The 16,408-nt window shown below is 42.4% G+C and overlaps 1 protein-coding gene across 1 annotated transcript in view; it reads right to left on the bottom strand.

Annotated features, from left to right (window-relative positions):
• The window catches only part of Dlgap1 (DLG associated protein 1), a 263,784-nt gene that overhangs the window by 137,603 nt on the left and 109,773 nt on the right, over window positions 1-16,408 (bottom strand). Inside the window, exon 3 of the mRNA XM_051190910.1 lies at window positions 3,999-4,176. Within this exon, the coding sequence (XP_051046867.1) occupies window positions 3,999-4,176 (178 nt within the window). The remainder of the gene's footprint in view (window positions 1-3,998; window positions 4,177-16,408) is intronic.

The raw sequence follows: 16,408 nt of genomic DNA, 5'->3' as shown, positions 1-16,408 counted from the left end.
TAACAGAAGTACTGGGCAAAGCTTTGGGCGGCAGAGACAGGCAAATCCTGATAGCTCATGGGCCAGCCAGCCTAGCCAATCTCCAATTTCTGTGAGACCTTGCTTCAAAAAACAAAGTGGAAGGAAGCCAGACAGTGCCGGCGCATGCCTTCAATCCCAGCACTCGGGAGGCAGAGGCAGGCGGATCTCTGTGAGTTCGAGGCCAACCTGGTCTAGAGAGTGAGGTCTAGAACAGGCTCCAAAACAATACAGAGAAACCCTGTCTCGCAACAACAACAACAAACCCAAAGTGGAGATCAATACAGAGAGGAAATTCAGGATGAGAAGGAAGCTTTTGCCCAACGCCTTCTTGATAATTCTATTTACTGTTTCCAGTTAGCTTACTTTTATTTGGCATTGCCGGGGATGGAAGCCAGGGCCTCTTGCTTGGCTATAGGTTCTGTTCTCCAGCCCCTCCTTATTTATAAATGGGAGTCTTGAGAGCAGGTTCATTGGCTTGTGGTCATGGTTCATGTATTTCAGTGTAACCTTTTTTAGCAACTATTATTTTTGTAAACTATTTTACTTTGCCTTTAGAAGTGACTAGTTAGTTCATTAAATACTTTCAAGGTTGACTGAAGCTCACTGAGTGCAGCATATGGAACATACATTATTTATTTTATTTTGTTTTGCAAGATATATTCTGTACTAAAATAGGACAAACCTAGATATGTCAAAATCTTAAAAAAAAAAAAAAACACTACCAAGATTTCAACCTATTTACAGGTTTCATGTTTCATAAAAAAAAATTAATAAACTTTTTTTGAGATAGGAAGTTTTTAGGTTTTAATGTAATACTGGATGTCCAGGAGCTCTCTATACAGACCAGGCTGGCCTTGAACTCACAGAGATTAAAGGCATGTGCCACCACTAGGCTGGCCTCACCCATAAACTGTTTACAAATACATCCATGAAGATCTTTGAAGTAAGACCCTTTTTTTTAAAAAATCAGATAATTAAACAACAACAACAACAGATTTTAGTCTAATATCAGGGCTTATGCCTTAGGTAGAGGCAAGTGAATTCAATGTTACATACTGAGTTCTCATCTGCCTAGTCCTTTGAGGCAGAGTCTCTCTCTGAACCTAGTACTATTATTTTCTTAGATAAGGTGGGCACCAGCAAGCCCCAGATATCCTCATTCATATATATATATATATATATATATATATATATATATATATATATATTTTTTTTTTTTTTTTTTTTTTTTTCAGTTCAGAGCTGTGGATACTGACATGTTCAGATTCCATGGCTTGTTACATGGGTATTGGGATTCAAACTCTGGCCCTTACAATTAAACATCAAGTACTCCTAAGTGCTAAGCCACCTCTTTAGCTCTCTGAATCTGTTTTTTTTTTTTTTAATATAGTGTGTGTGTGTGTGTGTGTGTGTGTGTGTGTGTGTGTGTGTGTCAAACTCAGGTTATCCGTCTTGGTAGCAAGTGCCTTTACAGGCTGGACCACCTCTCTGGCTCAGTCATTGAGTCAGAATCTGAGGTTAAGGATCTGCAAAGGTTTGTTTATTTTATATGTAATTCATTAAAGTTTGAAATAATTTCAAAGCAATTTATTCATGTATGTGCTCATAACTGTATCTTGTTTATTTTTTCCTCTCCACTATTTCTGGAACAAATATCACAAAGAAACAGAGAAATATCCATGCTCATCAAGGGTGCAGACATTAGCCTTGGATGACTACCTTTCCAGAGGGTTTATACATCTTCTTTCCTACTTTTAATAAAACTTGAATCACACAACAAACATAACCCTGTAACTTGTTTTTATTTTACTGAATCATCTAGGCTTAACATCCATCCTTAATAGGATTGTTTTTTTTCTTACACAGACATAGAAAACCAAAGGAAATAAATGCCTAACTTAACAAATAATAACAACCAAATATCCTTGGAAATACTAGTCAAGAATGGACACTCCCAAGTCACGCTACAGCCCTCCACACATGCATCTTAACAACCACCCCATGTCTAACTTCTACTTTATCCAATTTTAAAAGCTTTTTTTTTTTTTTTTTTTTTTTTTTTTTTCACCAAAGGTGAATCCCTGGGCCTTAAAGTTTATTCACTGAAAACAATCTGATACATAGGTTTTGAAGGGATCAAAACCCAGGGACTCCTGCATGCTAGGCAGACACTCTCATTATTAGAGGTGTCCCCATCCTCTAATACATCATTTACTTAAAAAATCAAGTTATGTTTTTGTACATACGTAGTTATGTGCATGTATGTGTTATGTGTGTGGGTGTTTGTGCCAGAGTGTGCATGTGGTCAGAAGAAACCTGTGGGAGTCAGTTCTCAGCATGTATCAGCTTAGTGTGTCTTTAGGTTGTATTGCGTTAGGAAGTTTTATTTTAAATGATGTTATTTGAGTTCCATAAATGGCTAAGTGGTTTTTGGCTTGCAATTGGGACACTTTCTTAAGTGGCCTTTAACCCTGCTTCTGCTGTTTTGTACCTTCATATCTATGTGAAACGGCTTTCTCAGCACAGATGGCGGGCGGCACACTCTGAAAAACACCGAATAGCAAATATTCAGCCAGGACTGAGGTTTCGCTCTGTAGACAAGGCTGGCTTCAAAATCACAGAGACCCATGTGCCGCTGCCTCCAGAGTCTGGGATTAAAGGCATGCACCACCACAGCCCTGCAGGATTGAGCTCTCTATAGTATCCTTAGCATGGCAATTCACTTTTATCTTTAATAAGCAGTACAATTATAGGTATATCAAAGAACTGTTTTAAAGTAAATTTATGCTTTACAACCAGTAAATTTGTACACTTATTTTACACACCTGTACATGTGGAGTTGCATAAAAATGTTTTAAGCATATGTTCAAAAAGCTTAAGATGTCCCTCTTTGGAGCTTTTGGTGAATAATGTTAGATTTAAAATGGGAACAGAGTAAATGTGCTTAAATCCAACACTATTCTTCTTCATATATATTAATGCACACATGTAACACTGTATAAGTCTAACTCTCACAAAATCATCTCCTTTTAGGAAAGTCAGTGTGGATGGTTGAGTGACTTTGAAGAAGAAACTGTTCTCTGAATAATGGCATCCTTGCAATTGCGATAGGAAGTTTGAAATTGTCCTTAAAGATAATGTGTTATTTGAAAGTTGAATATGGTGCTAGAAAAATGGTGTGTCATTAGAACTCTATTAAGGATGGATACTCTTTCTCGTTTTTTTTTTCCCCCTTAAGGCCAAATGACTGCATCATGGAATTGTGGCACTTGACCCGAACATAGCATTAGGCTTTTCCAGACCTAATATCTTACTAAGCTGTCATTGGGAAGTGATGTCCCAAGAAAGGTCATACCCATAGCACAGGGACCTGAAGCAGCCAGCTGTATAGCACAGTGTCCTGCTGAGGGACATGACATGTTCCCTTCTTCTAAATAAGGTTATGAAGTTCATAAATGTGCATACATTTTTTTAAACATTTTAGTTAACTTACTTTGGAGATAGGGTTTCACTATCTAACTCTGAGTGGCCCGGAACTCACAGAGATCTTCCTTCTTCTGCCTCCCGAGTGTAGGGTCAAATGCCTGTGCCACTACACCCAGCTTCACAAAAATTTAAATTCACTGATGTCTCAACGACCCAACTCTCATCTGCAGTACTTTTACGACTATGGTTTTGCCAGTGATGTCTACTCTAGGGGAATGGACCCCTCGAGCAACTTCGCAACTGAAGCCTCTTCCATCAACACCATCCTGAAAATTGGATGATGCCTGCCTGACAGGTTATGAATTTCCCAGGATTCCCTCCTTGTGCCTGACTGACCATCAAAACCAGGAGCTTGCTGGGGGCTGAATTTGTGGCTACATCAAAGCATCTGGCTGCACTTCCTGTCGACTCCATCAGTGGTCCATGCGCCTTTGCTCTTTCAGGTCTCACTGATAATGGCGCATGGCCACGGAAGCTCTGATGGCTCTTACCTGGCTTATGGTGCTCATGGCTCGCATGTAGCTCTCATTTCTGGAGCGGAACTTTGGTGACGTGAGCAAGCCTGCAGGGTCAAGGCTGTCCAGGCTTCTGTTGATGGAGACTTCACTTACTGCCCTCAGGTAACTGTGACTCCGGATCTGGAGCTTGGGTGAGTGTTCATTGGAGATCCTGGAAGAGAACAACGAAGGGTTTGGTGAGCGTTCACTGGAGGCCCTGGGAGAGTCATAGTCCATGGGGGCAGTGATAAGCTGTGATGGCTGGCCTTGGTGCAGCACCCTAAACATCAGGACAAACAGTACGGACTTCTCTGATTGCTAAAATCTCGTATGGAAGATCAGGAGAATAACCTCTTCTTTTAGTTTCTCTTCTTGTTTTCTTTTTAGTTAATATTAGTTTCATAATAATAATTTCATATGCATACATAGAGGTCAGGGTGCATTTTTCTTTCTGTCTGAGACAGGGTTTCTCTGTGTGGCCTTGGCTGTCTTGGAACTCACTCTGTAGACCAGGCTGGCCTCAAACCTCACAGAGATCCACCTGCCTCTGGCTCCCGAGTGCTGGGATTAAAGGCATGCACCACCACCACAGTCTGGCTAGTGCATGTGTTTAATATATGATGACAATAGAGATACCTGACATAACCATAATCTCAAATATCTGTCTTTCTTTGTTCTGGGAACATTCACAAAGTCCCCTCACGATTTCAAATGTACATTTTCTTGTTGTCATCCAGAAGCACCTGGTTATCCCACAGGACATTAGAAGTTATTCTTCCTATTTAGTCACACATATATGTATGACTTAGCCATCCTGTCTTTATTCCCTACCCACTGCCCCCAGGCCTCTGGCATACTTCTACGAAGTTGACTTTCTAGGCATCCGCACACAAGTGAGAGCAATCAGGGTTTGTCTTTCTGTCTCTGACTTCTTTTACTTTAACGTAACACCCACAAATGATACTCTACAGTTCCTCTGCAATAGCTGACTAATATTCCATTGTGTATATCCACTGTGTTTTCTTTATCAATTCTTCAATTTATGAACTGATGTCTAGGTTGATTCTATATGTTTGCTAATTTGAATAATGCTGCAATAAGTATTAGAATGTTGATGTCCCCTCAACGTACCCATTTTATTTTCTTTGTATTTACATAACCAGTGGTGGAATTTGGCAGCTTTATTGCTACTATATTGAGGGGCTACCATATTCTGTGATGGCTGTATGCCTTTAGAGTCTCACCAACAGGTTTTCATAAAATGAATTATTCTTCCCCCCTCTTAAAACAGGGTAAAATGAAGCTCAGGTTGGCTCCTAAATTGCCATGTAGTTCAGGCTAGCCTTTAACTCATGATCCTCCAGTCTCCGTACCCCAAATGCTAAGATTACAGACGTGTCACCACACCTGGCTTAGAAGGAAGTACTGTTTCAGGAAATCATGAAGGTTTGATGACCTTAAAAAAAATTAAAACTCTCCTTAACCATTAAGAATTCCCCTCAGGCACCCTGAGGAAGTAGAAAACAGCAGTGAGTGATCTGTTTCAGAAATCTGTGCTTGGTAATGTCTAAGATCTTCCTTTGTATGTATTCATTTCCATTTTTTTTGTCTTTTCATATTAGTAACAGCAAGTAGGTTTGTATCTACCCCTGTCTATACATTAACGAGTCTCTCACTCAATAAATCAATTATGTATCTAACTTTCAGTTCTCTCATATAATTGAGATTGAACTTAATGAAAAGACAAAAACAAAAACTATGAGTGCATAAAGTATGAAACTCTTGTTGGAAAAGCCAAGCTAGAGATGGGGAGATGGCTCAGTTGGTCAAGCGTTGTGCCCAGAGTTTGGATCTCTAGACCCCACATAAAACCTAGGCATGATTGGTAGTACCAGAAGGTGCCATGTTGGAGAAAACTTATTAATGAACTTACCCAGCAGTGAACCTTGCACATTACTGTGCTGACTTTGCCAGACAAGATGTGCCTACTACTACAACAGTGGCTGGCTGTTATGGAGGCAACAGACCGCTTTCTGATTGGCTTTGAGGACTGCTGCCCAGTAGGAAACCATACATGGTATAATGAACTTGGCCAATAATCCATGGCTGGGGAGGCCATAGACCCTGGGGGCAGGTTTCTCACAGCTGTTGTTTCACTAAGGGGACATGTTGTCAATTAGCCTTCTAAATATTTTGTTTATACCCATAGAGTGATGTTGCTCTTGACTTGAGTCAGGGAAACGTCTTTGTGCAGTGGGAAGCTCTTGACGCAGAGACTCTTGTCAAAGGAGAATGCTCAGCCCTAAATGGGACATTCGTGCCACACCCTTCCAGATTCAGTGAGCACTGTGGAAGAGGAGGTGTGGAAAGAATGTGTGACCTGGAGGATGGGAAGGAAGGCTATGGCATGTTGTGTTCCACACATGACATAGCAGCAGCGTTCACGCACTCAGAGAGGTCGTGATTACCTGTACAGACCTAAAAAAAAAATAATCAAGTCAGTGAACATTCTAGTACAGATGGGGGAGGGCCCAGGAGTCACTATGCCTAGCCTGGGAGCTATGGGCAGTTTATGAGTGCTGGGACACGGGGAACCCTTTTACTTTAGCAGTGTAGCTGCTGGCCGGTTGACCATGTTCCATCGGGTGGCCTCACCCACATAAGCATTCAGATTAGTGGAGATCAACTATTCACTCTAGCATGGTAAGTAAAAGACCCAGAGACTGATACTGGGGGTCAAGCTTCAAGCTGAAGATCAGAAAAGCAAAGCAGCTGGGCACTGGCTTTCACTCTACCTCAGACTGGAAGGGGATCCTGGCTCCACCAAACCTCAGATTGAAATCCCACACTGCTATGCTCTCCTCAGTGTGGCTGGAGAATGAATGTCTGATACTGTCAACTACTGAAGACCCTGTTCCTGTCTTATATACCTCTCTAATGCTAGGATTAAAGACATGTATCCCAAGTGCAGAGATCCTGTTTTGTGTGAGCTGCTTCTCTTTAGGACTAGATCAATCTTGTGTAGACCTGGGTGGCCTTGAACTCAGATGTCCGTCTACCTCTTAATCTTGAGTCCTAGGAATAAAGGTGTGTACCACCACTGCCTGATCTCTATATCTTGAAGCTTACTTTGCTTTCAGAATCCTCAGGCAAGCTTTAATAAATCATAAATAATATGTCACCACACTTTACTAGTGACATTAGAGCAGCTGAACATTCAGTTTTGGGGAAACACATTATTGCTATCCATGCAGATTAAAAATCAGAATTTTAGAAGCATATTAAGTGTATTTAACAATGAATACAAATCATATTTAGTCAAACTCTGGACAAAGGCTATCTAGAGCTCACTGTATGAAAATAAATATGAAAGTTCATGGAAAAATAAGTTTATATGCTTCCAGGCACCTGACAAGGTATGCAGTCTCACGTGAAACCAGAGAATTGTTGATTAAAAAAAATGACAAATATTTTCAAAGCACATCCCTGCACACCCATGGGAAGTGAGGATATTCCAAATGTCCTTTAAGTGACAATGTATGAGATCACACCCATTCATAAAGGTTATTTAATAAAAGCTGAAAAACATATTCTGGGTAATATTGAAACCTCAGGGTTTGACTAGCAGCTGTTTTATTTATCATTTGTACAGACAGAGAAATGAAAACAGATTTAGCACAGAATGTCTGAGGGAAACTTTGTATTTTTAATGTCTGAAGGAAACTTTGTATTTTATTACTGTAAAAAAAGGGAACAATTGTTCTAGAAACCTGTCCAATGGATTATCTGGGCTGCTCTGAATCATGAAGAGTCCTCTGTTAGGGCAAGCGAATATTTTCTATGTGTTAATGCTGTTCTGCTGACCCATACTCGGCCACTTTGCCTTGCCAGGAATTCTACCCAACCAGCAAACTTCAATTCATTTTCTTAACAAACAAACAAACAAACAAGAACAACAACAACAACAAAAAACTATGTTAAGCATTTATAAACCAAATCTCACTTCTGCTCAGAACCTGATGACAAATGCATTTCTTTGGCTGTTTTGCAAAATGACCCTGAGCAATGACACCTCCAACATAAATGATGATTTCATTGTGTATGGTCACCAGAGCAGTAATGGGAGGGGCTGCTTCCATAAACAGAAGAAACAAAAGTCCAGTGTTTGAAAAATTAGCATCTGTTGGCCGAGAAGCGGAAATGAGGCATCGTTGTGACTATCAATCATTCCGGCTACGTGTTATAAAATAAGGCATCATTCCGAAAATTTCCCAGTGGAAAAACAAGACAAAACAAAACAAAACATAGAGAAGGAACTAAATAGCTGTGTCCTGGTGAGTCGTTTCTGATGAAATCAACCAATGCATACCTTAGCAACCCACCATGCAGGAGGAAGTGAACTTTATCTTATCTAGAGGGTGGAGGATGCAGCTTTGCTCACAGAGAGGACAGCCTGGACCTGCACTTCTGGTGCAGAAGAACCCGGTAAGAAATGCCAACACATAGTATGCTCATTGCCCGCCCCCATGACAGTGGATCTTCTCTGAAGGGAGGTGTGTGCAATCAGAAATGTCAGAGATGGCGATTACTTCTCAGTGTTGACCTCTTGTGATGAGGTCAGTCTTTTCCTGAACCCCTCCCCCCGCCAGACTTATCTTTCTGAAGTTCATAAAAACTCAAGTAGGACTTGGCCTTGCTGGGCCAGAGACTCCCTATTCACTATTCACTATCGCATCCCTAAGTGCAGCCATTTAAGGTACAGCCCTTTGGGGCTGTGATTGCAAAGGAGATGTGAGATGATTCAGACCATGAAGTTTCAAACCAATGCCTCAAGAAAGAAAATCACCAGTCTAGTAATATAGAGGTAAGAATACAACCAGATGATTGGTGATGATTCCATTGTGTCTAATGAGAGACTCAGGGAGGGAATGGGTCCCCTTACTGGTCCATCTGAGCCTCATGCTTTTATCCTTTTGTTCATTTTCATCTTGCCTTGACTCTGACTCCTACAATGTCTTGTACAGAAAGCGATTCCACATGACACAGAGGCCACGTCTGGCTTTGTTCTCTTCTGAAAATGAAGATATTTGATCTTGGCCGCGGCACCCTTATCAAAGTTTGCTCGCAAACATTCTTGGCTTGAATGGGGGCTTTGATTCCTTGGGCTTTAGGGTAGAAAATGGTAATTTAGCCAGTCGGGAGGCTTGATTGCTGGGTTTTGAGGCTCTTTTATGAGTTAATCTGCTTCGGTAAAACTGAAGCCAACTTTCTTTTCCTCATTCTGCTGTGTACATGGTCTACAAAGGTATACCGTCCGATAAAATTGTTACCTGGACCGGCGCCTTTTGAACGATTTCCATGACATTTGTCACTGTCTCTTAAACACCTAGGTATTGCTGATATCCCAATATATATCAAGAAACAGCCCCTTGAAGATAATTTATGTACTTATAATGAAAATGTGATTTTGAGACAGGGCCTCATTAAATATCCAGGGCTAGCCTTGAACTTGAGAACCTTTGCCCCAGTTTCCCTCCAATGCTTTTTATTATAGGCAGGCACCACCAAGCATAACTTGTTGAAGGTAATTTGAATGCTTAGTCACCAGGGAGGTTTCAAAAGCCCATGTCAGGCTGAGAGTCTCTCTCTCTCTCCCTCTGCCTACGGATCAGGATGTAGTTCCAGCTGCAGCACCAAGTCTGCCTGCATGCTGCCATGCTCCTGACCATGACAACAATGGATTAAACCTCTGAAGCTGTAAGCCAGCCCTCCATTAAATGCTTTCTTTTGTAAGCGTTGCCTTGGTCATGGTGTCTCTTACCAGCAGTAGAGAACAGTGACCAAGACATCCATCTGTGGTGATACATTATTTATGATTTATTACAGCCTGACTGAGGATTCAGAAAGCAAAGTCAGCCACAAGCCACAGAAGCCAGGCAGACACCTTTGACCCCAGCAGCCAGAAGATAGGAGGGGGTGGTACTCACCTTTATTCCTAGGACTCAGGATTAAGAGATAGATGGATCTCTGTGAGTCCAGGGCCACACAAGAGTGAATCAGTCTAAAAGAGAATTATAGCTCACACCTTTAATCTCAACATTAGGGAAGTGTATAAGACCAGAAGTAGAGGTGTTCATTCTCTAGCCACGTTGAATGGAGGTTACAGTCTGAGGCTTGGTGAGAGCTTGGTGGAGACAGGACCAGCCCATTCAGCCTGAGCTACAGGTAAGAAGCTAGTGGCTTTTCTGATATTCAGCTTGAAGCTTGACCCCCAATATCAGTCTCTGGGTCTTTTATTTATTTTTTCATGTTACATCCATCTTTCTTTCCTTTATACTTTTTTAGGGACTCCTGTCTTTATTTTCTTTATCTATTCATCTGTTGGTGGGGATCTATGCTATTTGACTTGCCAATGTGAATAGCATCTACAAAGGGTTCTAAAAATGCCTTATGATATAATCCACCCTTAAAAGTCTGTGGTTCACTGGTTCTTAGCATGCTTAAAGAATTGAATAAGCAGAACTACTATATACACATCAGTTAAACATCATGACAGGAATGCTACTGACCATTATTGGCCAATAGGTATTTACGGAAGACAGCAGGGTCCCTTCATTCCATGCACTTGCATCGCCAGACACAGAGAGTCTTTACTATTCCACATTGTTTCTTTAACATTAATTTCCCTTCTGCTTCACAGAAGTGAAAATTCAGAACAGGCTCCATTTAGCCAATGGTCAGCCCTTCAGAGAGCAATGACTTATATACAAAGGCAACTTCTGAAGAATAAGAAACACATTAAGGAGTGGACTCCTATAGATTCCTGCTATAATCTTTGCTGCATTTCCTCCATAAATGTTTGATGTGGTAGATAAATGTTAGCATTGGCTGCAAGACATTCCAACTGTCAAGTGCTATATACATATAGACATTTCTATTTCCCAAGGGCCTCAGGGCTCTGATCAAAGAAAGCGAAGGAAATGCTTTGGAGAGTCATTCAATGCTGTGGTATTTCATTTGCTCTATTAACTTTTTCCTGTAGGGAAAAAAAAAAAAAAAAAAAAAAAAAAAGAGACAGATTTGGTTGGAATTATCTGACTGCCCAATTGTGGGCACGGCTGGAGAGGCAAAGGCCCAATATATGTGAAGCCATGTTCTAGATACTGAGATAACTGGTTTAGTTGTAGCATGGGACTCTTAAAGATCGCAAACGCAACACTTTTCACAGCAAACCATCTCATGTACAAAAGTTGTTAATAGCAAATGTGAATTTTCCTGTGTTTCAAATGTGCTTATATCAATCACCCTTAGGTTCTTGTGACTTTTAGAAATCAAGTGATCTCAGACTTTTAGAGTATACATCATTGGGCGCAAAGCAATTAAAAAGACACCAGCTACACATATGGCTTGGGTTGGTTATAGTAGAGAAAAATCTGAATACTGCCCGCTAGAACTCCAGTTTTCAGATTGAGACAAAAATGCAGAACCAACTTCAAGGGAATCTTTGTTAGGGTTTTACCAGCTCAAGGAAGCCACTGTAGGAAAAGAGGAGCCTCAGCTGGAGTGTGGAGGACAGTTTCAGAGAGAAGGCAACTTTGAGTTAGAGCGCACATGACAAGATTTGCATGGGGTACAAGGAATTCCAGACCAGGGAACTGAGGGGCAAAGGAGGCTTGGCAGGAGAGTAGCTGATATCCAGAATGCTGTGTGGTACAGGGTGATTCAGTGCAGGTGGGATGGCTATATGTGTTATAGCAGCCTGCTGCTGGCCAGTCTGTGCCATCAAACTGTAGGCTCCCAGAGATATCAGTCCCTTGTTGGGAGGATGAGAAAAACAAATCACTGTATTGATGGGAGATGTCATTCTGTAAATATGTTTCTCATACTGGTTAATGAATAAAGCACTGTTGATCAATAGGAAAGGAAGATAGGAGGGACTAGGAGACAAGGAGGAAAGAGGAAGTAGGGAGGAGGAGTCAACATGGAGAGACTGGGGAGACGAGATGCCTGCCCCATTCCCCGTTAAGATTAGAGCACATGGAAGTACTTATATTTAACAGAAATGGGTTAATAATTAAGACAGAGCTAGCCGATAAGAAACTAGTATCTGGACAACAGCATTATATCAAATTCAGAGTCTCGGTGTGTTAATTGGGGCTGGCGTGGCGGTGGGACAAGACCAGAGGCGGGCGGAAAACCTTACTCCTTACACTATATTCCCAAGCTCAGCCCAGGCCTCGCTCGTTTAAGTCTTCCTCAAGTAATCATTGAACAGCAAGAGAGGGAAAGAGCCGTAGGTGCAAAGACCCCAGGACAGGAGGCCCTGGGAGGCCATGGAGTGAACCAGAACAGAAGAGAAGCCCAGCAGAGGTGTGCAGGACAAACTCTGAGAATGGGCAGTGATGGAGGAAGCTGTCCAGAGCCCTGTCCCTGCACGATGGAAAGTATGTGGTGACACTTTTTCCCATTACGAAGAACACCGGTCCAGGGGTTTTTGGTTCCCTCTTTGGGAAAAAGAAGTTCCCCACTCTTAATAGTTGGATGCACCCAGCAGAGTTTGGGGTTGGCTGAAGACAGAGCAGGGGTATGCAAAGAACCACATGCAGGGTCTTCCTGGCTACAGCCAAGCTTTCCAAGGGGCCTGTGTGAGGACATGGTGCACATGCATCCAGGGAAAGTTCCAGGAATCACTGCCCATAGCCGAACCATAACCGAAGCAGGACGAGGTTTCTCCCTGCTTGTTTCTCCCAGCTCCAGGTTGTCTGTTTTATGAAAACCACCATATATCTTAGAATAACATGAAATTACCTTGGGTTTAGTTTGCATAGCGCCAAACTGAGAACTACATGAGTGGAAGGGATCCAGCGAGAAATGCTGTGGAGGGCAGCTGCCTTTGACACAGGGAGTTTTACAGTGGACAGCTTGTCCCGAGAGCATGGCTCTGCACAGGTGGTAAACCTGAGCCCCGCATAGCATTGGGAGAGCCTTGTTTTTCTTGTTTGTAAAGAAGTAATAGTAACATCACCTTCCAGAGCCCAGAGGATTTACTTACTGCATTGCAATCGTCTTTCTCTTACTGTGGAGAAGACACACGTCACATAATCATTACTCTGTGGAAGCTAGGTGATCCTGAGTAGGAGACAGAGGGACTGATAATGGGAGGGAGGGGGCAGAAGGCAGAAGGCAGGATGTAAGGGGTAGAATGGGTACAATAAACATTATGTCCTACGGAAATATGACGGTTAATATGCACAACGGGCAGTTAAAAATCACCATTGCGGGTTTCCCCAACCTGGACGAGGGGGAGCTCCTGGACCCCAGCCGGACAGCTGGGGAACCAGCGTAGGATGGAACCATGCCCCTGAATGTGGGTGTCAGGGCCCCTGGTAATGGAACAGCATTTATACCAGTGTACGAATGGACTTTGGGAGCCCACTCCCTTTAGAGGGATAATCTCTCAGCCTAGACACACAGGGGGAGGGCCTAGGCCCTGGCCCAAATGATGTGACAGACTTTGATGATCCCCCATGGGAGGCCTCACCCTCCCTGGGGAGGATAGGATGGGGGAGTTGGGGGGGCATGGGAGGGAGAGAGTACTGGGATTGATATGTAAAATAAGATTGTTTCTAATTTAAAATAAAAAAAGAAAAAGAAGAAAACATCACCATTGCAACGTTGTGTGTGTGTGTGTACAGTTCAGAGGCATTAAGTACATTTATATCAAGGTTCAAGCACGTACTGTCCCTCTCCAGATCTGCTCCTCCAGCTGAACTGCCGAGCACCAGTGCTCCCCACCCTCCTCCTGTAGCCCCTGGCAACCATCATCCTACTTTCTGTGTGTGAGTCCAGGCACTCCAGGTATCTCCTAGAAGTATAGCAAGACGGTGCTCTGCTTTTGTGACTGGCTCTTCTTGCTCTTAGCGATGCTTTCAAGGCTCGGCCCCACTAACACCCAGCCCTGTCTACGCCTTCCAAGGCTAAATACTGTGCTACCGTGTAAACCTTGTGTGCCCACCCGTAGACGGACACCCGAGTTGCTCCCTGTATTGTGTAACGCTGCTATGAGCATGAGTGTACACACAGCTTCTCGAGTCCCTGTTTTCAATTTTTTCTTTTTTGCTTTGATTATATACCCAGAAGTAGGAATCAATTCTTTAGCAGAAGTACTATTTTTTTTCCCAATTTCATTTCCTATTAATTTTGTTACTGACAAGAGAACCAATATAATAAAACCAAGCTATTACTTTCCACCAAGGAACTACTCTTTTATTTATTCCAAGTTTTGAGGATGTTAAGTAACATCGTAGTTATCTCACAAATGATTGTTGCTATGGTAAAAAAAAAAATAGAAAAAAATATAGTTCTACTCACAGGGACAGAACACTCATGCCCAGGTGTCTGTAGATGACGGGCTGCAGCATCCCCCAGACACGTGTGTATAGACACGTAAATGTACATATAGCCTCGCTCTCTCCTTCAGTCACGTCTAGATATTCATAACACCCAGAAAAATGAAGACGCAGCATGAATAGCTGTTCTACTGTGTTTTAAAGGAAATAAAAACAGGAAAAGACGACTGTATGTTTTCAGCACAGAAGCACTTTGAAAGTACTTCTGATTCACAGCTCATTGACTCTGCATGAAGAACCCATGGATACAGATGCTAATGCCACAAATAAAGGTCATATTTTTACCGCTCCAGCAATTGAAAAGCAGTAAAGTAATTAAAACTTGATATAGTCCCATAAGCAACTAGAGATTGCTTAGATACTGTGGAGAGTAGCGTCAGCTAATGGACAAGTGAGGTCATTTTCCATGCATCAGGTAGTAAGAGCCTGCATGGTAATTCTTAGCAGTGGTTGGAGACAGGGACCTAAATGCTATTTTTTTTCGAGGACTATTGAGAGGCCTTTCTTTCTTCCCTAATTTTGATGTGTCAGGAGCTTGTACAGGTTCTTTTGCTTGTTACTGGGACATAGTACCTGGCCAAGGCAACTAATGGACAAGGAATTTATTTTTAAGAGGGGATACAGTCTGTCATGGCAGAGAGGCATGGTGGCAGGAGTGGGAAGCAGGGGAAAGGCACAATGATATGGGTGTGAATGTGGGGGGAGGTTATGGTGGCAGGGGTGTGAGGTAGGGGTCTGTAATGTTCACGAAGCCAGGAAGCAGAGAGAGGCGAGCACTGAAATGCATATGCTTGCTCTTTTATTTGGTTCAGGAGCCCAGCCAATGGAATGGTGATGCCCACATTCAGAGTGGGTTTCTCTGCCTCAGTTAAAACCCTCTGGAAACATACAGACATTCTACATGCCCAGAGAGCCATCTCCTAGACAATTCCGTCAAGTTGACAAGATTAACCAACACAGATATGTTGGCATTAGTAAACCGGAAGTTAAAGACTATGTGAAACTATTTTTGGTAGGTTTGGATAAATTCTTCACATACTAAGTTCACTTTACAAAGTAAAGACGGGCCTGGGATGAGTTTCTTCTCATCCCCTTTGTCAAACCTGTACTCACTACTGGTATTTCAAAAGGTCTTGAGGACCACAGGGCATCTGTGTGATGTTCTCCAGATGTTAGAGCATACTTTCATGTCCTTGCCTACAGTCTTCCCCGAGAGCCATGGGTCTCATGACAACATCTCTAGGTTCTTAGGGAGCTTGGTGACTATTCTCTAACATTGGGCAAATTTGTTAGTTTGTCTTTCACAGCTGGGCATGCCATTCAGATGTAGGCTGACCAGTGCAGATTGTGGGGCAGCCATGACTGTATATGTTCAGTGGAGGATTCTGCTGGGGTGCAGACTGAGGAAGCTGTGGCTTGTATGGTCTGCAATCACACAATTCACCTCTAAAAAACTTCCATTGAATGCTTAGGTCTTCGTTTTAGGAAGTGACATTGAGTCATTGTGACTTCCGCACTCTGTTCCTGTTAAGTTGAAGTGGATGGCTAACTCTGACATCTTCATGTAGCGTGGGTGTTATACCACTCGTAACAGATTTATTTGATTTTTACCTTTATTTATGGGTGTCAGTGTATGCCATGTATGTGGCTCCAGAGGCCAGAAGAGGGCATCAGATTCCCTGGAGCTGGAGTTACCGGTGGCTGTGAGCTTTGTGACAGATGTAGGTGATGCTGGGAACAAAACTGTCACCCTCTGAAGGAGCAGTAAGCACTTTTAACAACGGAATAATGGGCTATTATAGCAATTATAAATATCATGATTCCCACTTTCTGGATCAGTGGTTTTCAACCTGTGGGTCATGACCCCTGTGGGGTTGAATGACCCTTGGCCTAAGACCATCAGAAAACACAGATATGTATGTTATGATTCGCAACAGTAGCAAAATTACAGTTATGAAACAACAATGAAAATAGCTTTATGGTTGGGGGTCACCA

This window comes from Phodopus roborovskii, unplaced genomic scaffold (genome assembly GCF_943737965.1).
Source record: "Phodopus roborovskii unplaced genomic scaffold, PHOROB, whole genome shotgun sequence".
NCBI lineage: Eukaryota > Metazoa > Chordata > Mammalia > Rodentia > Cricetidae > Phodopus > Phodopus roborovskii.
Note: the sequence above shows the minus strand (reverse complement) of the source record. Positions and strands in the feature narration are given on the sequence as shown.